Raw genomic sequence first — 22,319 nt, 5'->3', positions numbered from 1 at the left:
TTATGTGTATCACAATATTTAAGCCTTATCCTCTCTACCCCCACAATGTAAAATCAGTTTATATTCTCTCATCATAAATTCATATCATATATCTCTGGGTGATTATAAGACATGAAGGAAACCTTCTGACCTTGAATAATGTTTTTATATTATACTGTTTTTTTTATTTACTCCAACAATGATTCACACTGCCGGGGTCGCAGCTGAAAGAGTGAGGCTAATATTGTCCAACATGCAATATTTTCCCAAAAGGGAATGAGAAAAGTATCTTCTATGAGATTACATCCAAGTATCACATTCATTTAATTACAAATGTAATTACAGTAGTAGTAGCTCTATTGTGCTCCATGGGGCAGTGATATTATAAACCTTTCAATTAACACATTTTTAGCCAGTCCTTCCTGCATTTGGCAGTTTAAACTGGGTTGGTATTTAACTCCGTCATATTTCCATCCATCCACTGTCTACCGCTTATCCTGTATTCAGGGTCGCGGGGGGGCTGGAGGTGGGGTACACCCTAGAAAGGACGGCCATCCACACTCACATTCACACCTACGGGCAATTTAGAGTCATCAATGAACCGATCCCCATCCTGCATGTCTTTGGACTGTGGGAAGAAGCCTGAGAATCTGGAGAGAACCCACGCTTACACAGGAGAACATGCAAACTCCACACAGAAGGAACCCGAACCCGACCCAGGAATCGAACCCGGGACCTTCTCGCTCTGCGGTGACCGTGCTATATTTGTCTAATAATAATATCTAATACATTTATAATAATATTACAGTTTGCTCTTGGTTTGTATAATAAATATGTGGCTCCGCTGACAGGAAACATTCCATGTTTGTGGTCATATGATGTAAACTCCCTGGGATAACCTAAAGGTACCATGGATATATTGAACTCGCCTTGTACTACAGGCAATAGATAGGCTGCACGTGTTAATAATTCTGCCAAGTATCTGAAGTATCAGTTTTTGTGTCTTGGCAATTGCAAAAAGAACATTTTATATTAAGTATAAAGTGCAAGGTCAGTTGTGGAGGCGTGTCACTCTGTGAGCACCAAGAGAGGAAACGTACACATGGGTGTGATAATGCTGAGAGCAAGCAAAGCAGAAGTTACCAAACATGTGAGTGAGTGAGTGAGTGAGTGAGTGAGTGAGTGAGTGAGTGAGTGAGTGAGTGAGTGAGCGAGTGAGTGAGGATGTCACATGGTGAAACATGAGAAGACGTGCTAATCTCTCTTTAACATCAAATGTTTCAGTTCATGTAACATCAGCACATTGCAAAGGCAAAGACAGCAGTGTTCTGTAGTAAGTACATCATTTTGTTCTTTAAAAAAGTAATTCAAATGCTGCATGTGTGTATAATACTGAAGAAAAAAAAAGCAAAAAGCAGAGTGCAAAACACTGGACACACTCACCCTCAACAGGCGACATCTTTGCGGTTACGATTTACAAGGCAGACACTGAACTGTACAAATTACACAATATAGGTTTTTTTTCACTAATTCAGAAGCCATTTCGGGTTAATGTATCAGTCTGATCTGAGGTACTGCCGATAGGGCAAGATGTTTGTAGCTATACCACCGGCTGGTCTTCCAAGCCTCCAGTTAGCATATAACAGCAGTGTGTTATTTGAGATAACACTACCCTGTCGAAATTCACACACTACCCACATCAGTACATAGTGTTCAAGTGTATTTTGCCAAATATGGCAATATGTAATCAATTTGAAATCTCACATTCAAGATATGCATGTGTCTCTCTTTTTGAAACCTTAACACTAGGAACTCCCTTGGAAGGGGACTACTTTTTGTTGATTGGTAACTGCACACGACTGAACAAAAATGACCAAGCGTAAACATTAAATTTCATTTCTGTTAAATGCTGCACACTGAACGTTGAAGAACATCTACAACATGATTTACCGCATGTCTCAGTGGGATTTATGAAAATGTCTCCATGCATTATGCATTATGAAAAACATTTTCTCTGGTCTCTACACATAAACTGGTCCTCCCTGAACCTGTCAACTCACAGAATGAGGAAAACAAGCGACTCCTGCATGGTCTCTGAGCCCCTCCACTGGTACAACGGCACTCCAACAGGCTGTTCAGATTCAGCTCCCCTCATTACGAAAGAAGGGAGTCATTTGCCTAGGCCGAACTCCTGATGATAGGAGATATCCGAGAGGGGCCGTTCATCACCGAGGTGAAGTTCGGTGTGTCCTTATAGGCCGAACTCATCTGATGATAGGAGATATCCGAGAGGGGGCATTCATCACTGAGGTGAAGTTCAGTGTGTCCTGCGGTGAAATAGCAGTGAGATACGCAAATTGTTCTGTTGTTGGTTGTACAAATCAACATAATTGCTTATATTCAGTCCCAGCTACAGAAGAACAGAAGAAATCATGGTTGCGTTTCATTTTTAATGACAATGTGCCGGCTACGGCCCGTGTTAGCTTGTATGTGTGTGCTAACCACTTCACATCGAACTTCTTCAGTAACGAGGGACACGGAGCTCATTAGCATTTAAAGGTGCAGACACAGAAACAGCCTGTTCTCAGCAGAGCTCATTTGAGCAACTTTTAGACAGCTGAAATTCAGGACCATGGATGGGTTTGGGGCAATGCATATCAAAAACAGTGTTGTTGGACCTTTATCAGCTGTGTGAAATTGATGAAAAACAGTGCAATATGGGACCTTTAAATTAGGCCTTAAAACTTCTGTTCATTCACACCTTGCACAGTGCTGTAACTGCTCTGTCATTTTCAACAGCCTGTTGATCAGTCTGTTTATTGGATTTTCAGATATGTATTATTTAATCTTATCCATTCCTATTTTACATTTAAAATCCTAATAATTTGTGTCTCTTAATACTGCTTTGTTTGTTTTTTTATGTGTTTATGTTTTATGTCTCGTGTAATAATTTACCTTCGTCATTGAAAGGTGTATTCAAATGTACTTCCCCTGCCTTGTAAAAGAAAAAATTACACAATAGTTAAGGCAATAGTTAAGATCTCATTCTGTCAGTGTGTTGTTGGCGCCCCCCTCAGATAAATTAGTGTAATGATCAAATAAAGGAGTCATGTGAATCTTCATTTGCATGGACAAAAGAATGCAGACTTTTAGTGCACACAAGCCTATTGCACATCTTAAACACATCTAAACCACAAAAAATACAACATTGGAGGATGTTCTCAAAAGATCTGGGTTCAGTCGGGGTCAACAGACCAATTACAACAGCTTATCACTTCCTTTGGAAACACCCACATCTACACCACCTGGGTCACGTAGAGATATTTTTCCACTGACGGTGTAGCTTCTGTCCTCGACCCCTTTACGGCGGTTTCACCCCATCACACTGGAAGAGTTATCGAGGAAGGATGTTGGAGTTTTACGTGTTCTTGGTTTCTCTCTTCAGAGCCTGTAAGTCACAAAAAATGAATTGCGGGTGATTTTTGAGAAGTTTTAAATTCTTGCATTGACGTATCTCTGTGTGTTTTAGATGGTGCTCTGCTTTACGCTGAGGCCGGCCACAATGCGACTCTGCCGTGTTTCTACACCTCTAAGGCCACTAATCTCTGCTGGTACAAGCAGGTTGCAGGGGAGCAACCTCAATTAATATCCACGTTCTACAAACATTCACCTTACTCCAACAGCTTCCACAACCAGTTTAAAAACAACAAACGCCTTTCAGTTCATATCGGAGCAGGGTTCTACCACCTGAACATCTCCAATGTCCAGGACTCGGATTCAGCTATGTACTTCTGTGGATACACAAGTGTTGCAGTCACTGCATTTGATAGAGGGGTGTTTTTGGTCATAAAAGGTATATTTATTTATTTATTTGGACACAGAAAACTATTTTCATTAAACATTTTTTTTCCCAGTTTGACATCATAAGCCTTTCTAAAGAATGTCTGTTTCTCAGAATCCAGTCGCAGGTCTTTCCTCCAGCAGCCGGTGTCCGACTCTGCGATGCCGGGAGGCTCTGTGACTCTGAACTGCACGTTGCACACTGGAACCAGTAACACAGAACACAGTGTTTACTGGTTCAAAAAGGAGAATTCAAGAAACTTCCATTTGGGAATGATGTACATCCACACACACAGCAGCAGCGGTCAGTGTGTACAGAGGCTGGAGTCTGAGCCTCCTGCACAGAGCTGCGTTCACAGCCTGTCGAAGAGGAACGTGAGCCTGTCTGATGCTGGGACGTACTACTGTGCTGTGGCTTCGTGTGGCGAAATACTGTTTGGGAACGGAACGAGACTGGAAGTTGGAGGTGAGCAACATCTTAAAAAACGAAAATTAAAGCTCCTTCTTTTATTTGATTGCTTGTCTACATTGCTTTTTCTTTTCATAGGGAAACAGGATGAAACAAGTCCTCTCTTGATGCAATGTGTGGTTGCTGCTCTGCTTGTGTCCGTTATCTTGAACATCATCCTAATCATCATCCTCTGCAAAATGTCTAAGAGAAAATATCTTCCTTCTGCAGGTACAATAGAATAATATTTTCTGTAGAAGAATCTTTTGATGAGTGCATGAGTAAAGACTCATTCATGCATATTTCTCAACCATATAATTGTATTTATTTTTATAATAATTGATATTCAAGCATGCAGATAGTTTGGTTTTATTTACCCTGTATTTTTTTTTGGAACAATGTCATGGGTAATCTGGACAATCCTCCTTTTTTTGTAATTTGTGTGAACTGATCCCTAATGACATAGAGTGGAAAGTAATGACCATAAATGTAATTTTTTTTTTTTTATTTTGTAGAGCTGCACCCTCCCCCGAGTGTCCCAGAATACACTGGTAGTAGTCAGGTAAACTGAAAAAAAATCTTCCTATCATAAGAAACGGTATTGTTTAACATCTGGTCATTATAATTTGGCTTTATTATTTTGTGCAGAATGAGGAATGTGATGCTATGCAGTACGTTGCTTTGGACTTCAAAAAGAGGCAAGGCAAGAGCAGGAGACAGAGGAGCACAGAGGAGGAGACCATTTACACTGGAATTAGACAGTCAGACCTGAAGTGACTGTATTTACTACACCTCCACCGACCCCAAGATCCCATATTATAAAAATAAGTGTTCTCTTTGCTCTACACCTATAAACTGGTCCTTCACATCGGACAAACAAGGGTCAGTACAAAGCTGGTTTTGCCTCAACACTGACCCTCGTAAAAGGATCTGTCCCCACAATACGGGTCCCAACAACTTCACCTGAGACATAGGCGAGCCATAGCAATACATCCACGTAAACACTGGTGCATGCTGCCGCTAGCGTAAACAGCATTGTCTCCGTCAATCTCCAAGTAGGCGTTGACAGAGGGAGCTCATTAGCATTTAAAGGTGCAGGCACAGAAACAGCCTGTTCACAGCAGAGTTCATCGAGCAACTTTAAGACAGCTGAAATTCAGGACCATGGATGGGTTTGGGGCAATGCATATCGAATCCAGTGTTGTTGGACCTCTGATAACTGTTTGAAATTTAAATGTATAATATGGGACCTTTAAAGGTGCTAAAATCAAAATTTAGAGCATTGATGTAACAGGAAACCACTATTTCCTATGTAAAGAGATGGTATCATTATACCATCTACTTGAGAACTCATGATCGTCGTGAACACTCAAGCATGGATATGCACTGAATTTCAAATTTAGCACCTTTAGAAACAACTTCTGTTTCTTTAACATCCTTTGAATCCTGTCTATGCCTGATTGTGAAGTTAAAGGTATATTCTTATAACAGTTGGTAAAAATAACATTTGAAAAATAAAATGATGTCATAAAACTTTAAATAATCAGTATTTTTCCTTCAAAGATGGTTTCTACATTTCAAACTCTTGTTTTATGATGATTCAACTGCTGAGCATCATACAGCACGCTCCAATATAGAGAAATACGTTTTTGATTTTCATTCCTAAAAAGACTGTCCTCATGTAACCTGCATGACGTTACTGTAAATCTTCCTGTTTTGATCACTCTGCATGTGTATTAAAGATGATATGGACTACTGTGACTTTACATGATTTTACTGTGGATAAAGGGGCATTCCAACTATTTAATGTTGCACTTCCATAAGTCAGCACTCATAAGAGACAGATTATAATAAATGAGGACGGCTGTGGCTCAGAGGTAGAGCGAAGTCGTCCTCCAGTCCTCTAGTCCCCATGCCATGCAGAGAATTTTAGACCCCAGTGTGATTCAATTCATAGACTAAGATGTGAACGTTGTCACCCATTGGTTGTGGACTACAGTTTTGAAGCTTCCAGTTGCCATCTTGGATTTCTGCAACCAGTGAACAGGAGTGACCTTTGGACAAGATCTGACGAACTTTACAGCTAAGTGTTGCTAAATCGTAGTAGCTAATTGCAGTGCTTGCGTGGTAGTGATGATAGTGACCTGTCAATCGCAAGGTAGCCCCGCCTTAAAGCACACCCTGCTTTATCGTCTATTTGACTCTAAATGTACCATCATGTACTAAATGAACATCATGCTGGATTAAAGAAGACTTGAAATTGGGGCCATAACCTCGTGTTTACAATGTTTACTGAGATAATAAATCAAGTGAGAAGTAGGCTCATTTTCTCATAGTCTTCCAAGCAGTCTGACTTCTATTTGCAACCAGAAGAGTCGTCCCCTGATGGCCAGCAGAGAGAATGCAAGCTTCAGGCTTCACTTGCAGAACCCGGAGGCTGCTGCCTGGTTCAACTCCAAAAACACTGGATAATTTCTTCCGAAAGCTCCAAAGTAACAGGATATTTTATATATATAGTTATGCACTCCCTATTTTTGTGTTCATACTATATAACAGGACAAGATATTATCTCACTAACACAATTAGAAAACTGAACTTCATAGTGAACTCAGTGGCATGTCCCTTTAATTTCAGTGTCAGGCCTTGTTTATATTCAGTTATTGTGTGCAGTTAGGCTCTTGGTCAGTAGAGAGCAGCAGTCCTAAACCATGATGATTTATTCAATGATCAACACATTTTACTGAACTGCTTACTCAACAGTTGCCGTGACCACTAGGTATCTATGATGGTAAAGATAAGTTAGACAGTGCATTTGAACATTGCAAAGAAAAGATTTCAAAGAAGAATGTGAGGTGTGTCGTGTGTGGTTAGAGGCATTATTGGGGTTCTCAGTAAGTCTCACCACCATCCTTTCTATTTAAAGCCCTAGAACGTCAGAGCAACTTGTCATTTCATCGTGTTACCAGAAATGCTCAGTTTTATGGTTTTGGGTCAAAATATACATTTATTTTGAAATGATGGAATTTCCTCTTTCCTCAATTTATTCTTTTATAAAATGATTTTATTTTATTTTATGTCTGTGAAAAATATGTTTTTCCCATTCCTCCTCGTCCCAAAATCAATTTGAGAATGATGTAATAAAGGTTAGGTGGGTTTTGTTTCAGCTCTTAACACTCAAAGAAAAGATATGAAAAAACATATTGTTTCTGAGTTTCCATTCTGGTCATTGTCGCTCAAGTTCGCACACATCAAGTTCACCACCAAGCGGTTTCGTTGTCCCCCTTTCGCTCGGCTCTCACCCCGCTCTCCCCCCAGACAGGATGTCTATGTGGTCTTATTCGTGATGCCGTTTGTTTGTTACAGTAGTTTCAAAATAACACCGCTGCCTTTTCACTTCTCAATCGCATATATAGTTTGACACGTATAATTGAATATTAATATTAGTATGTTAAAAGCCAATGCATAAAGTCAAGTGTCCTATAAACTGAGAAAAAGCATTGATGCAACTGTAAAGATATGAGCTGATGTACCTGTATGTAATGTCATCTGAAGGATTTTTTTTACCGGTTCTTTTAACTAAGCATGGAATCGTGGGAGCAACAAAACCCACAGAAATTTTCACTTGATTTTTGGATTTGGAGAAGCCTTCCTCACACTTCAGTGGTAAAAATAAAATGCTTTCTAAAGTAATTTTGGACTCTAATTGCCTCAGCAAGTTTGATACTGCAATTTAATTTTAAGTGTAATTTTTACACTACAGTTCCTATTAACTGTCATTTCACTAAATGACAGTTAATTACTGCTTGAAGCAGCTGTGGTCCTGCTGCAGATAGAGATCATATGGCTGCTTGACAAACTATTTTGTAACTTCATCATCATTTGGAGCGTCGTGCTCAATACTGTCGTGTCGTTCTGAACTTCCCAAAAAGTAACCCATTCCAAATTGTGTGTGTAGAACCATTAGCTTGAGTTATTTGTCGATGAAGTTCAACATAGTAAATGAAGTGCTATCCAGTAGAGCTTTGTTCTGCCATACATGTCTTTTTTTTACCTTCTCGCAGCACAGGGAACCTGTAAGGCTTTTAAAATAAAGCATTAAAATAAAGCATTGCTTCCTCTTTTGTGTGTGTGTGTGTGTGTGTGTGTGTGTGTGTATGTGTATGAGTGTGTGTGTGTGTGTGTGTGTGTGTGTGTGTGTGTGTGTATGAGTGTGTGTTGAGAAGGGGAGGAAGGGTTTGTTTGTGTGTCAAAATGTGTGTGTGAGGGTGTGTGTGTGTGTGTGTGTGTGTGTGTGTGTGTGTGTGTGTGTGTGTGTGAGTGAGGGTGTGCATGTGTGTGTGTGTGTGTGTGTGTGTGTGTGTGTGTGTGTATGAGTGTGTGTGTTGAGAAGGGGAGGAAGGGTTTGTTTGTGTGTCAAAATGTGTGTGTGGTGGGAGGCTATCTGGGGGCGGGTGTGTCTGTGTTGCACCTATGAATGTGTGAGCATGATGTTAAAATCATAGGGGGGTTTAGAAACTGTAAGATGGTAAAAAGCACTGTATATGATACAGACATACCTGTATCGCCTCTTGCATGCAACAATAAAAATTGTCTGTTTCAGAAAAGGCGACCGATAAGCCATCCTATGCTGTCATGTCTGTTTGCAAAACTCAGGAAGTAGCATGGGTGTGAAAAGAGTGTTGGTCAGTAGCGCCCCGTCTCTGCTTTAAACGCAGGCTCAAGACTCACCTTTTTAATTTAGCTTTTAACTAAGTCCTTTTTATTCTTTTAGTAATACTCATTTATCCTGTCCTGTCATTTTACGTTGTCTTAATTTTCTCTTAAAGGTTTTATTATTCCTTTACTTATTTATTTTTGTTTTACTTTCAGTAATTCATATTAACATTCATTTATGTTGTTTTAGGAGGTTTTTCATTTCTTTTATTATCTATTTTTATTGTCTCTTAGTTTCCAGCTCCATTGTTCTCCTCATGGGGGCACTCCACTCCGGGAGCTCTGTCTGGCCTGCCTGCGGTGCTGTCCTGGGGGTTGTCCAGGCCTGGACAGTTGGGGAGTCCTGCCCCAGGGTTTTATGGCCATGGTATCGATCCCTATCTGTCTGGGTCGGGGTGGTCTCTGTGGCGGCGTCCCCTGTAGTCGTGGGCTTGGACGGCTCTCGGTGTGGAGGGCTCCCTTAGGATGGGGGGGGTATGTATGTTAAAAGGGTCTGTTTGATTTTATTTTAATGTAAAGCACTTTGGGTTGCATTTTTATATGTATGAAAGGTGCTATATAAATAAAGATGACTTGACTTGACTTGAGTGATAATCATAGAGCTTTTACTGCAGTTTTAGTTCAAGCCAGTACATACAGACCACAAACATCAAACAACTTCATTGGTTCCAGCCTCGTAAAGTCTACTGCATGAGTTGACAGTGCTGTTTCTTCTAAAATAGAATCAATAACATAATAATAATAACTAAACTGAAATCAGCTTAAAGACTGGGAACACATGCAAATGCAACAATCACATGTTTTCCCAGCTCAACAGAAAGACATCTCCTCAAGAATTAGATTCCCATATGAAGGCATTCATGTGAAGCAGATCTTCAACCCTCTCTTGCCAGCTACTGGACAATGCAGGTATTTTGAACATCATGCTGGATTGAAGAAGACTTGAAACTGATTGAGACCATGAACTCATGTTTACAATGTTTACTGAGATGATAATCAAGAGAGAAGTAGGACCATTTTCTCATAGACTTCCATGCAATCAGACTTCACTTTTCAGAACCACATGTTGCCGCCTGGGTGAAACACACACTGGGGAAAAAAAGTTTTAGTTCCAAAAAAACATGGTGGGCCCTAGTTTCGTGGCGCAGCGCAGGGCCCGCGCGGTGCACGAAACTTGCAAAGTCCAGGCGGACACACCCCGTTGGCGTGGTGCACGTGCTGCGCTGACTACGCCTAGTCTACGAAACTAGGGCCCGGTGTCTGTACTCAAAGCAGGTTAATTCTGTATTTCATCCATTCAAATTTAGTCCAAAATCGTGGCACGTTGAAAAATAAATATGACCTCAAGTCGTGTCAATCACGTTTGCACAGCGACTCCAAAACGTTTGTCCATCCAAAAATGTTTTCAGAACAGTTTGGATTTTCTGCATTTTTCAAATCAGTCAAAAAGCATTTAGGGAGTTGTGTATCCTTGGGAAATGATGAGAAAAAATGCATGCGAAAAAAAAAGGACTCTAACAGTTACATACTCACACATGGAAGCTGACCAGTACAACCACCAGCTGGCCACTGAGCAGCTTGGGTTACTGAGCCTTGCTCAAAGGTATTAAGGGAGGGGCAAGTGCTGAGCAATCCCTCACAACTAAGTTGAATGGCAATAAAATGATTTTCACTTTGCTCACTCAGATCTATCCTGCGATCCAGGGGATTGAACCGAAACCGTCTGCTTAGTGAAGTATTGCAAACTTCATCAAGATGTTTACGTGATTAAGTGGCTCGTTGGATATGTTGTTGTTGTTGTTGTTGTTGTTGGAGATAACTGGGTTGTTTACTGTGATAGTTAGTTTTTTTTTTAGCATTTTACTAGCATTAGCTAACACTTAGTCATTGGCTGCAGGTTGTAGAGAGGGTTTGAGTCGAAAGGAGAGATTTTTTTGTGGTGTTTAACAAAATAATTGTTGAGGTTAAGAAGTTTAGCTATTTCCTTTCATATCAAATGTATGCAGTACTGACTAATGAATGAACTACCCTAATACTGAATGTCATTAGCTTCATTATTTTTGTTTTATTTTATGCATGTGTGTGTGTGTATGGTTGTGTGATTGCATAGAGACAGGTTAGCAGGTTTCTGTTTTTGTTTTGTTATATGTATGTGTACACTGAATGTGTCCCAAGACACATTGCTCTATGGGACAATGAAGTCCATCTATCTATTATAAGATCTTTCAAATCAAACATCTTAAGATGCGCATATGAAGTTTTAGTCTTGTAACATTTTATACAAATGTAGCTTACATGTCATGTGATCTGCAGTTAACCTTGACCACACACGGTCCAGCCGTATACGAGGTTTCACCAAGTCTTATGTGTTTTGTATCTCTTTCTGTGTGTTAGGAACATTTTGTGGTTTTCAGCAGGATGTAAGTGTGTTAACCCTTTTCGCAATGGTATCTCTAAAGCCAAAGACCACTGAAGAAAAAAACACTTTAGTTCATTTTTATTTGTCATATCCGCCGAATAAAATGTACTGTACTTAAATCAAAAACAGCATAATACTTATTAGGTCAAATTTATATGCTATTGAATTCATTATATTGGCTTTCAGATTAAAGGCCTGCTTTTTAAAAGTGAAAAGCATGTCCACCTGTATGCCCAGTGGTAGGTTTTCATGTAGATGAAGCTGTTTTTATTTGACTTCGGCTGCTAGTCCAATACAATGGAGGAGAGTGGAATTGAATGGCTGATTATGGCGCTCTAAACATCATCTGAACACATGAGATAAAAATTCCACAGTGTTGTTCCTATTTGACATGAAGATCTTTGAGCAAATTTTAAGTCCCATACAAAGATGAGGAGCTGTTATGTCATTATTAATCTTTTAAATCCACGTGAATCTTTTCAAAATCTATGTGTGGCAGTGAACATGTTTCCTTAAGTAGGACATAGAGCACAGTGTCACTTCAGGCTAGCCAATCATACGCCGTCTTGTCTCTAAAGAGTGGGGAAAGGGTTTGACATTCTTGTCATTTCTCACAGTAATTTGAACGCAATGACATCTCCCATGTTTGCACTCTATCTAACTTGTCTGTTCTGGGGGGAAATGGGTGAGTTGTGTTTATAAACTTAACCTTGTATGTTTTTATATAAGGACACATTATATTAATTCCACATTTTTCTGTCTCTCTTTACTGTTTCTCACTCCAGTGTTCTCCTTATCGGTTCATCAGGAGAGCAGTTTTGTTTCGGTGAAACCACAGGAGGACTTGACCTTGCAATGTTTCTATGAAGACACTGTTGCTGCAAGGCTTTACTGGTATATACAAATACTGGGACAGAAACCAAGGGTCATCTCTACCTTCTATATTTATGATAAAAAAAAAAAGTTTCATGATGAATTCCAGAACAATTCACGCTTCACACTGGATACGGAAAAGGGTAGAAATCACTTGACAATAACAGACATGCGCGGTTCAGACTCGGCTACCTATAACTGCATACGTTGCAATCTATACACATTTGACATTTTAGCGAGCATTACTGTCAGTGTACAGGGTTCAGGTTGGAAGGTCCCAGCTTCGGTCCAGCAGTCAGCATCTGAGACCATCCAGCCAGGAGACTCTGTGATTCTGAACTGTACAGTACACACTGGGACCTGTGATGGACATCACAGTGTTTACTGGTTCAAATACTCTGAAGAATCTTATCCAGGACTCATTTACACCCATGGGGGCAGGGATGATCAGTGTGAGAGGAAACCTGACACACAAACGCACACCTGTGTCTACAACCTGCCAATGAAGAGCCCGGATCTGTCTGGTGCCGGGACTTACTACTGTGCTGTCGCCTCATGTGGACACATACTGTTTGGAGAAGGGACCAAGCTGGGCTTTGAGGGTTAGTAAGTTTTCCAGTTGAGGTTGCTGCATTTGATGAGAACTCATTGGTGCTTCCCAAATAAACCTGTTGTAAGCTTCATCTCTGTCTTTGCAGATGAGGCGGCCTCTCTTGACTTGGTGTATTTCCTGAGTGGAGCTTTGGTGTTCTCCACCATCCTGAGTATTTTACTGGCTTTCTTAGTGTGCGTGATGAACAAGAGAACCAGCCAATCCACAGGTAACTAATGCCGTTTCTATCTGGGAGCTTTTATTCACTGAATGTGGCATTTGAATGAAAGAGCTTTTTCTGTTTCACAACCAGAGACTCACGCAAGACTTCAAGCTCCCTTCACAGCGAATGCAAAGGTGAATAAACAACGTTTTGAATTAACAGTTGAATTATCGTTCAGACAACTTTATTGCACAATCCAATGTTTCCTGGATATTGTTTCATTTCTGTCAAGGAAAAAGTAATGATCCACTGATATATATATATATTTTGTTGCCAGGGTAACCAACACGCACAGATGCTCTATTATGCTTTAAGTGTCAACCTGCACAACAGCTCAAGGAGACAGAGGGATCAGACTTGTAGTGAATGTGTGTACTACAGACTAAAGCAGTAGAACTTACATTGAATTTGTACTTTTCTTTGTGAATTTTAAAGTGTAATGTACATTTAGATTTATGTTTTAAACTTCTTTATGGTCTGCAGCCAAATTAAATCACTTTTTCACTCAATTTTGTTTAGAGTTTGCTTTTTTTTCATACCTAAAAAAGTATATTTAGCAGCTCAGATTCATAGATGCTGTCACTCACATGAATGTAGGTACAAGATAATCTGTTTTTCCTTCTTGATTTTTAAACCAAATCATACATGTGATTTTGTTGGTGAAATGTATGTCATTAATAAACCATCACAATTCAAAGCACTTTGAGCTTGAAGTCATAAGTGACGTCCCATTCTTAATCCATAGTGTTTAATATGACCTCGGTCCACCCTTTGCAGCTAACAGCTTCAACTCTTCTGGAAGGCTTTCCAGAAGGTTTAGGAGTGTGTTTATGGGACTTTTTGACCATTCTTCCAGAAATGTATTGTGAGGTCACACACTGATGTTGGACGGGAAGGCCTGGCTCTCAGTCTCCACTCTAATTCATCCCAAAGGTGTTCTATCGGGTTGAGGTCAGGACTGCAGACCAGTCAAGTTCATCCACACCAAACTCTCTCCTCCATGTCTTTATAGACCTTGCTTTGTTCACTGGTGCACAGTCATGTTGGAACAGGAAGGGGTCATCCCCAAACTGTTCCACAAAGTTGGGAGCATGGAATTGTCCAACATCTCTTGGTACGCTGAAGCATTAGCTCCTCCAGCAGTTAAGAAGAGTCTGCTTCGGTTCCTGTGTGATCCTGAAGGGGAAAACAATTTTCAGACTGTTCATGATGAAGTCATTACAGATAAAAACAAACTGTCCGGCTCATGTATGATCCCATAGTTCACCTGGACTAAAGATCTGCTCCGGCCTCAGAATAGCCATGCAGAAAAGCCATTCACTTGAATTTTAAGCGAACTTTTGAAATTTTTCAAAAAGAAATGCTAATTAGGCATGTTCCCATCAACTGGTTTTGAGACGATACACTAGTTTCCTCAGAAGTTGGTGGAACGCTTCGCTGTAACCTGCTGGTAAACAGAAGAAGTGTAAGAACCAGGAACAAAACAAGTCGCCTTGGTCCTTCTATAAGAGAAAATTGGAGAATTCAGTCATTTCATTCAGGATTTTGTATTTTATTCGGAAGTTGATTGGAAGCCAGTGGAGATGGATGAGGGTTGGTGCAAATGAGTTTTGTACGTATTGGAGCCTGTCCAGGGTTTTGGTGGGTACCCCAGAGAGGACTCCATTGCAGTAATGGGAGGTGATGAAGGCATGAAGGAGGGCTTCTGCCAAGGAGTGGAGAGGGTCTGGAGTCTGGAAATATTTCTGAGGTGAAAGAAGGCGGATTTTGTGATTGATTTGATGTGGGACTGGAAGGAGAGGGTGGAGTCCAAGATGATGCCAAGGTTGCAGACTTCAGAAGATGGGCAGATGGAACACCCATCTATGCTTTGGAGGAGATCTCCAACCTTCCGAAGCAGCGCCTTGGGGGCCACAACCATGAGCTGTGAATTATGCTGTAGAGTTTGAGTAGGGTTGTTGACATCCAGGCTTCGATGTTTTGCAGGAAGTTGACCAGGGAGTTGGGGGGAGGCTGAATGGATGGTTTGTTGCTGATGTAGAGCTGTGTCGGCGTATGAGTGGGATTTGAGACCATGTTGGCAGATGATCTGACCAAGAGGGAGCATGTAGATTATGAAGAGGAGCAAGCACAGAGCCTTGAGGCACACCTTGGTTGAAGGTGGCTGGGGGGAGTGGGAGTTGCAGAGGGTGACAGACTGTTTCCTGTTAGAGAGGTATGATTGGAACCAGGAGAGAGCTGTTGCGGTGATGCCTAGGTAGTGAGATAGGCGGTTGAGGAATTGAGAAGTTGAGTTGAGAGTTGAGAATGTTGTGTGTTCCCAAGGACATGTTTCATGACCATGACGTATGTGATGTAGAGCCATTGGATGTTTCTCCTCAATTGGTAATGCTCTGCATATGCAAAAGTATGCCTATGTGGTGCATACAAAGATGATTAGCCCCATATTGGCCCTGACTAAGGACAGTTGCATGAACACACAACAAACAGCACATAGTTCTGAAACAACAATGGTGCAATACATTTTTCAGACCGGCCTGCACTTTAGCTATTAGTTCATGTAAATCTATGGTCTTTATACCGGCACCACACTGTGTTAAACCGGGCCTTCCCGGATGGCAACGGTCTATGGTCATCCACTGCAGGCATCATACACGGCAAGTGAGTTTTTTTCTCGTAAATGTATGACTTTATAATTGTGTAAATTTGCAACTTTTTCTGGGAATATTGCCCCCCAGTTTAGTGTTTTTTTCTTTTTACCTACAATGGCCATAATATGCCATCATACCATAATGCAATGGAATAAAAAAAATCGATATTATCTAAAAATTTTTAGAAATAGTGTGCCTTTTACAGGTTTTAGTGAACGAGAAGCAGAACTTTCTACTGAAGAAATAATCCCTCTGAAAACTGGGGTCACTTTTTCATAAGAGAGAGGCTGTGGTTTTATAAAATGCTCTAGTTCTCCACCTGGCTGACCTCATTCAGGTCAGCGGAACCAAGTATTATAGCACAGCTACTGTTACAGATCTGTTCCATGATGATGGGGATTTCTTTTGTTAACAAGCCAATGCAAAACCAAACAGACCTGACAGATGAGGCCATATGTAGGACGTGTGTTAAGGATGTGTGTGGTAAGTGTTACGGCTGCTGTTGCTTCAGAAAGTCAGAACAGCTGTGGGAGAAGAAGTGGGACCAGTGAAGACAGTCAGCAGTCAAGACGATGCTACACTTTGTCAACGTTTTCCAGCTCCTGTCTTTGTGTAAGTAACAAAAAAAATGAGCTTCGTCACACACACACAGGTGATTATATCTCTGTCTGTATATTTCAGGTGTGGCACAGTTGAGTGTCATCTCCCAGCCTAATGCGTTCCAAACGGTGAAGCTCGGAAACTCAGTGACTATTCAGTGTCACATAAAGAGTGAACTGAAAAAAAGAGTGTGGTACAAATTCACTACAGGGAAGGGACTGCATCCTGTGGCAGCATTCAATAATTTCTATAACAAGACTGAATTTGCAGATGAATCACATCTACGCTATTCAGTCCAGATTGAAAGAGTCAGCAGTCATCTGAGCATATCTGCAACAACATGGGAAGACGTTGGGACATACTTCTGTGGAGTCATGCACTTCAAAGACATCAAATTTGGCTCAGGAACATTTTTGATGCTGGAAGGTATTCATTCTGTTTATTCTCATTAAAGGACCCTTATTGTTTAAGGCAATGCCAACATAATAATCGGAATTCTGTGATTTTTTTTTGCCCCTAGGTGCAAATAAGATCAGTGACTCTGGCGTCCAGCAGTCAGAGTCTAAGTCAGTCCAGCTAGGAGACTCTGTGACTCTCAGCTGTTCAGTTCACAGTGGCTACTGTGCAGCAGAACACACCAGTGTCACGTGGCTGAAAAACTCTCAACAATTTGCTCCGCAAATGATTTACTCATCCGGAGAGAAGACCTGCCGAAAGACTGAGAGTGGAGTGACCTCCTGCATTTACGACCTTCTAATAAGGAGGCTCAGCTCTGATGATGGTGGAACCTACTACTGCGTTGTGACTTCATGTGGACAGACACTGTTTGGAAATGGGACCGGGATTAATATTTACAGTAAGACAGAACGCTGCACGTTTTAGTCCAAATAACATTGAAACACAGAGAAAGTTAGCAGAAAGTTGCTACTGAATAATGTCAACAAAGTCTAGAACTAAAAGCATTATCTGATTATTCGTCATTATTCAAAGTGGCCAACATTACAAGCACTTGCTCCAAAGAATACATAATTCTGTCAAATGGAGGACATTGTACTGCTAGTGTTCCTATTAAAATATCAATCAAACACTGTTTATTTTCTTCTGCAGACAATGTGGTCACCAAACCAGCTGAACTGAGTCCAGCCGTTATTGCTCTGATGCTGTCAAACATCTTTCTTGGGATTGTGATACTCGTCCTTATATGGACACTTTGCAAGAGTCGCAGGGAATATTCCACAGGTATTTAAACCCATATTGATCCGCTCTATATGATCAGCACAATCAGACTATAGTTGACTGTAGTTATCTCTTTGTTTCTTCAGAGGCAACTGCTAGATCTTCTGAAGACAATCAAGTTTGTCACAGCACCCTCAGTGTCATTTGTCAAATCTGTGTGACCTTTCTGTTGGATTTGCACCACATTTTAAAATGTCTTAATCGTTTTAATTCCCATTTCTCACAGACGCAGAGTGTCCTCTATGCATCTGTGTGTTTGGCCCCCAGAAGCCTCCCGTCCAGATAAACTACAGTGAAATACAGTGAAGTACTGTATTCTGACGTAGAAACTGTCAACAAAACCATTACGATTCATTGTGGGAATACAGGCAAACCAGAGACAAAGACTGATGGAGAAGGAAATGCCATTATAAAATGTAAAATCTCCTATTTAGTGGTAAAAACAAGTTTAAAACATGATCATCTAAGAGCTCTTTATCTTTGTCAAATATGAAGAAGTCTTTCTAGCTTAGCACTTCTTCATGACTAGAATATATGGTATAAAATCCAAAACCGTAGTCCATAAACCAATGGGTGACCACAATGACTACATCCACTTCTTATTGATTTAGTCTTTGGTTGGGTCTGTGTCCTCTGTAACAAGTATAATTGAGGCTGGACTTCTAAAGTGTGATGATGTAATTTTGTTGTTTTTAAATAATATATTTGGTTTGTCTCACTTGTCTTTGACCTGCTTTTATTTCACGTGTTGGGCTTCAGTAGGGAGCAGTATTTAACCTTACACGAGGCACCACTTATGTTGGGGCCCACAATTGGAATATGCCGATTTGAAGGAATTAGTTAATGAAAATAATTATTAATAATGAAATAATATCACATAACTCTTAGGGGCAGCATCCTTTCAGCAAGGGAAAAATAGCCAATTTCAATTTAATTCCCATTTGACATGCTAACTATCAATTTGAAATTGATTAATAATGAATTAATTCTTGTTTATAAAGTAACCATTTAATAGCTTGCATATCTGAAGGGATTTGAAATACTTTGCAGAGCAGAGTTTGATAGTTTCCATGTAAAATTATGTAAAAAAAAAATAAGCACAACAGTATGTTCTAAAAAGGCTTTATTAAACGATAAACCATACACTAAATCTAAATAAACTATCTAGTGTGTGTGTGTGTGTGTGTGTGTGTGTGTGTGTGTGTGTGTGTGTGTGTGTGTGTGTGTGTGTGTGTGTTTGTCAGATGGAATGTCTACCAAAATGGCGGCTGCACAAACAATCGCTTTGAAATAAAACCCAAAGATGGTCATCACTGGGCATCACTCTGTATATAGTAAAGTCTCAACACTGCAAACAACAAAAATAATATATAATCACTCTCTAGTTGCAAAGTACCAAAATACAGCAACTTTACAACACAAAGTAATCAACAGTAAACTGGTATGTTAAAAACAAGGGGTTCATCTGCAAACGTTGGTGTTAAATGTGCAGTTACTGAAAAGTAAAAAGTCCTTGGATGCAGACATGGGCAGAACATGTTCAAATGTCCCCTCTGGCTATCGTTAAGGTCTTACCAGAAATGTAAGCTGGGCGCAACCTTTAAGCTCGCCAGGTCTCTGCATGTGACTCTTGTTCTGACTACTGTGGTGAATAAGGCGTGAAGTGCTGTGAACCACTAATGGAAACTTCAGTCTTGTTATGCTTGAACACAGGAAGTGGCCCAGTCAGAAACAAAGTGTACAGAGAAGTCATTTAAGAGGGCAGCTGTGAGAAATGAGGGACATGTCCTAAATGCAGATGAATAATAATGCAATCTCACTGGATTAGACTGAACAGAGAACACTGTAATAATATACTGGGATGCACTGTAAGACAGCAGTGTCATTGTATGTTCAGCCTATATGTCATATGCCTATAGGAAAACTCAACAACTCAATTATTGTAGTGTTTCCAAAGCTGGTGTTTAATAAAAAATTATACACGTTTCTCACGGGATACTGAAAACCATAAAAGTCAATTGAAAGTTTTCTGACCTGTAACTCAGCTATAGGTCTTCACAGGTTCACCTGGTTTTGAGGAGTCAAGACTCGACCCAGGACTTGAGTTAGACCAGGGTCTTCTTTCACCATCACAGGTCTCATGTCTGCATGTCAATATGGCTTTAATACCAACCAGTGGATCCAGGTATGATGATTACTTTTAGGGTTTTGATTCACACATACATCTGTCATCCCCTTGGTTAGAGAATGTTTTATTGTTGCTGCAGGAGGATAAAACAGACTTCTTCTATATTCATCCACAGGACTGCTTGTAAACTGACAGCACATCCTGCTGCTGCTGTTCATTTTCCTCAGGTCTATTTGGAGGTGTGAAGACCTCTAACACGATACAAGGGCTTTTTGCATAGATGTAGGCTCAACAGGATGTGGTTGCTTACCAACCTCTTCCCCTTGCTGTTACAGAAATATATTACATGGGTCTAAAATAATAACAGCAATAAAGAAACCGTTAAATGATAGACACTGAGTCAAGGACAGATCAGCAACACAGCAGTGTTCTTTACTGTGGTAAGTTAAGTTATCTGCTTTCATTTTTTAGAAACCTCCAAGACCTGCAGGATCACCGACAACCCCAGCCGACATTACTGTCTTAAAGAGGCTCGGCTAAAGATTACATAAGGCACACAGTGGTACCAACCATGTGATTCTCCTGGAATGGCCATATTCACAGGGATCCCTTGACCACTCTATGAATGAAAATGTGTACGTACGTACATACTTTTGTTTTGCTTTCACCAACAAGTATGGCAGAGATAAGAATTAACAACAAACAATAGCTTTGTCAAAGTTGCATTTATTAAGACAAGTGTAATAAAGCCAAACAACAAAATAATGATATATCTAACATATTTTTTTGTGATATAACTGATACAGATATTCTAAGCTAAGTGGACATTTTCAGCCAAACGTTGCATTAAAGACTTCACCATTTCTTATTGATATAAACCAAAATACAAATAGTTACAAAGGACACGACAACCCCAGTTCTAATGATGGAGAGCCAGACTAAGATTCTCATTTGGTCTTCATCGTCACCTCTGATGAGGAGCTTGCTGCCGTTACCAAACAGCACCTCGCCGCAGGAGGCCACAGCACAGTAGTAGATTCCAGCGTCAGATGAGCTCAGGTTCATCTTCTGCAAATGGTAGACGCAGCTCTGCGAAGGAGATCCTGGTGGTGTGGAGACGTGATGACGGTCCCCATGTGTGTGGAGGATTCCTTGGTGAGATCCGTGTCGGAACCAGTAAACACTGTGTTCTCCATGGCAGGTCCCAGTGTGTATGGTACAGTTGAAAGTCACAGAGCCTCCTGGCTGGATGATCTCAGAGGCTGGCCACTGGACGATATCTTTGAGGTTTGCTCCTACAATCCACAGAAAATAAGCTATTAATTGCATTTGAGTTTTGGAAACATACGCAGGGTCTTTAATTTTTCTTTTTTAAAAGGGCTTTCATATGAGAATTTGCCTCTTTGTGAATAAATGTATTTCTTTGCAAAAACATATAAACAATGAGCCCTTATGAGCCTTATGAACCATAGCCTATATTTCTAAATTACAGGTGTTGATTGGTGGGTTCATATGACTAAAAATGTAAACTGTTATATAATCTCTGTTGCATATTTACTTGCTTAAACACTCTAACCAAATGCACACTGATGATTTTGAATACTTCTCCAGCAACGTCTGCATTTCCTCTGAAGTCAAAGACAATTAAAAACAAAGCCACAATTACCTTTAACGCTTAGAAAGGCCCCCTCTCCAAATTCCACTACGTTGGAGTGTGAACTTCCACAGAAGTATGTGGCCGAATCTGAGATGCGGGCATCAGAGATTTGTAAATGATTCACCCCTTTCTGCCGTCGCACAGAGAAACGAGGGTTCTTCTCCATCGGCCGGATAACTTTGGATGGCTCATCATACTTGTAGATATGAGCCAGGAGCTCAAGTCCACCTCCTAACGTTTGTCGGTACCAGGAGAAGTGCATCGCCACTTGGCTGTCATAGAAGCAATGTAGAGTCACATTGTCCCCAACACTGGCGGATACAACCCCAGTGTCCTGTTTGACTGCTGACGACTGGCTCACTGCCAACAGGTGAACTAGGACAAAAAGATATAATGTTATAGAAGCATTAGCTGACATTTCATTTTTAGCGTTAATTAGACACTCATACACTGAGATTATTTTACATTAACGGACTTACATACTCCACAGAGGATGATATAAGGGTGCATCGTCTCAGAAGTCTCACGAAATGAACGGTCCGCACGAAAGTTCAGACACCAGCTTAGAAAAGGGGTGACATTTGATTGGTTGCTAAGGGGGTCAATTGTGTGACACTTGAAACATCCGTTTTGGCTTTACTTCACGCCTCAGACGTCACAATCTTGGTTTTTTTTTCAGTATATTTCCTGTCATTTTGGAGTTTGCCTTGTTGTTGACATCCTTAATTTGTCATTTCTGTATCTGGGGTTTGGGTTTGGTTCTTTGATTTACTGTTTTGTTTAGTTACTTCTTGTTCCTTGTGCCTCTCATTTCTGGTGTCTTGACCCCCCCGTCCTCTTGTGTTGTTTCCCTGTCCTCATGTGTCTCACCTGTGGAATTGTCTCCCCGCCTCCTGCTGTGATAAGACTTGTCTGCCTCCCCTCGTGTCTCTTCAGCTGTGTCTCATTCCCCAGTCCCAG

At 40.6% G+C, this 22,319-nt stretch overlaps 4 protein-coding genes across 5 annotated transcripts; 3 read left to right on the top strand and 1 right to left on the bottom strand.

Annotated features, from left to right (window-relative positions):
• The first annotated feature begins 3,376 nt into the window (after window positions 1-3,376).
• On the top strand, window positions 3,377-5,973 carry LOC311008957 (uncharacterized protein). Its single transcript, XM_084002918.1, has 6 exons — window positions 3,377-3,429; window positions 3,509-3,832; window positions 3,935-4,285; window positions 4,367-4,498; window positions 4,783-4,829; window positions 4,916-5,973. Exons 1-6 carry the CDS (start codon window positions 3,387-3,389, stop codon window positions 5,042-5,044), a joined length of 1,026 nt encoding a protein of 341 aa, XP_083859044.1. The 5' UTR covers window positions 3,377-3,386; the 3' UTR covers window positions 5,045-5,973.
• A 6,049-nt stretch (window positions 5,974-12,022) lies between these two features.
• LOC311008938 (uncharacterized protein) lies at window positions 12,023-13,582 on the top strand. The gene is made up of 5 exons (XM_084002900.1): window positions 12,023-12,084; window positions 12,185-12,874; window positions 12,971-13,093; window positions 13,178-13,221; window positions 13,365-13,582. The coding sequence occupies exons 1-5, from the start codon at window positions 12,030-12,032 to the stop codon at window positions 13,479-13,481; spliced, it is 1,029 nt and encodes a 342-aa protein (XP_083859026.1). The 5' UTR covers window positions 12,023-12,029; the 3' UTR covers window positions 13,482-13,582.
• A 2,438-nt stretch (window positions 13,583-16,020) lies between these two features.
• LOC311008876 (uncharacterized protein) lies at window positions 16,021-18,504 on the top strand. 2 transcript variants are annotated; one of them, XM_084002819.1, is made up of 6 exons: window positions 16,021-16,350; window positions 16,420-16,764; window positions 16,859-17,194; window positions 17,446-17,577; window positions 17,661-17,692; window positions 17,801-18,504. In XM_084002819.1, exons 1-6 carry the CDS (start codon window positions 16,311-16,313, stop codon window positions 17,858-17,860), a joined length of 945 nt encoding a protein of 314 aa, XP_083858945.1. In that variant the 5' UTR covers window positions 16,021-16,310; the 3' UTR covers window positions 17,861-18,504. The 2 variants fall into 2 exon arrangements, with proteins under 2 accessions (XP_083858945.1, XP_083858944.1); XM_084002818.1 differs by having other exon boundaries at window positions 17,661-18,504.
• Window positions 18,505-20,549: 2,045 nt separating this feature from the next.
• Window positions 20,550-21,871, bottom strand: LOC311008800 (uncharacterized protein). Its single transcript, XM_084002696.1, has 3 exons — window positions 21,839-21,871; window positions 21,369-21,734; window positions 20,550-20,997 (listed from the first exon to the last, which is right to left on the bottom strand). Exons 1-3 carry the CDS (start codon window positions 21,867-21,869, stop codon window positions 20,558-20,560), a joined length of 837 nt encoding a protein of 278 aa, XP_083858822.1. The 5' UTR covers window positions 21,870-21,871; the 3' UTR covers window positions 20,550-20,557.
• Window positions 21,872-22,319: the final 448 nt, after the last annotated feature.

This window comes from Eutrigla gurnardus, assembly GCF_963514095.1.
Source record: "Eutrigla gurnardus genome assembly, chromosome: 23".
Lineage (NCBI taxonomy): Eukaryota > Metazoa > Chordata > Actinopteri > Perciformes > Triglidae > Eutrigla > Eutrigla gurnardus.
The sequence above is the reverse complement of the archived record's forward strand: the minus strand, read 5'-3'. Positions and strand labels throughout refer to the sequence as shown.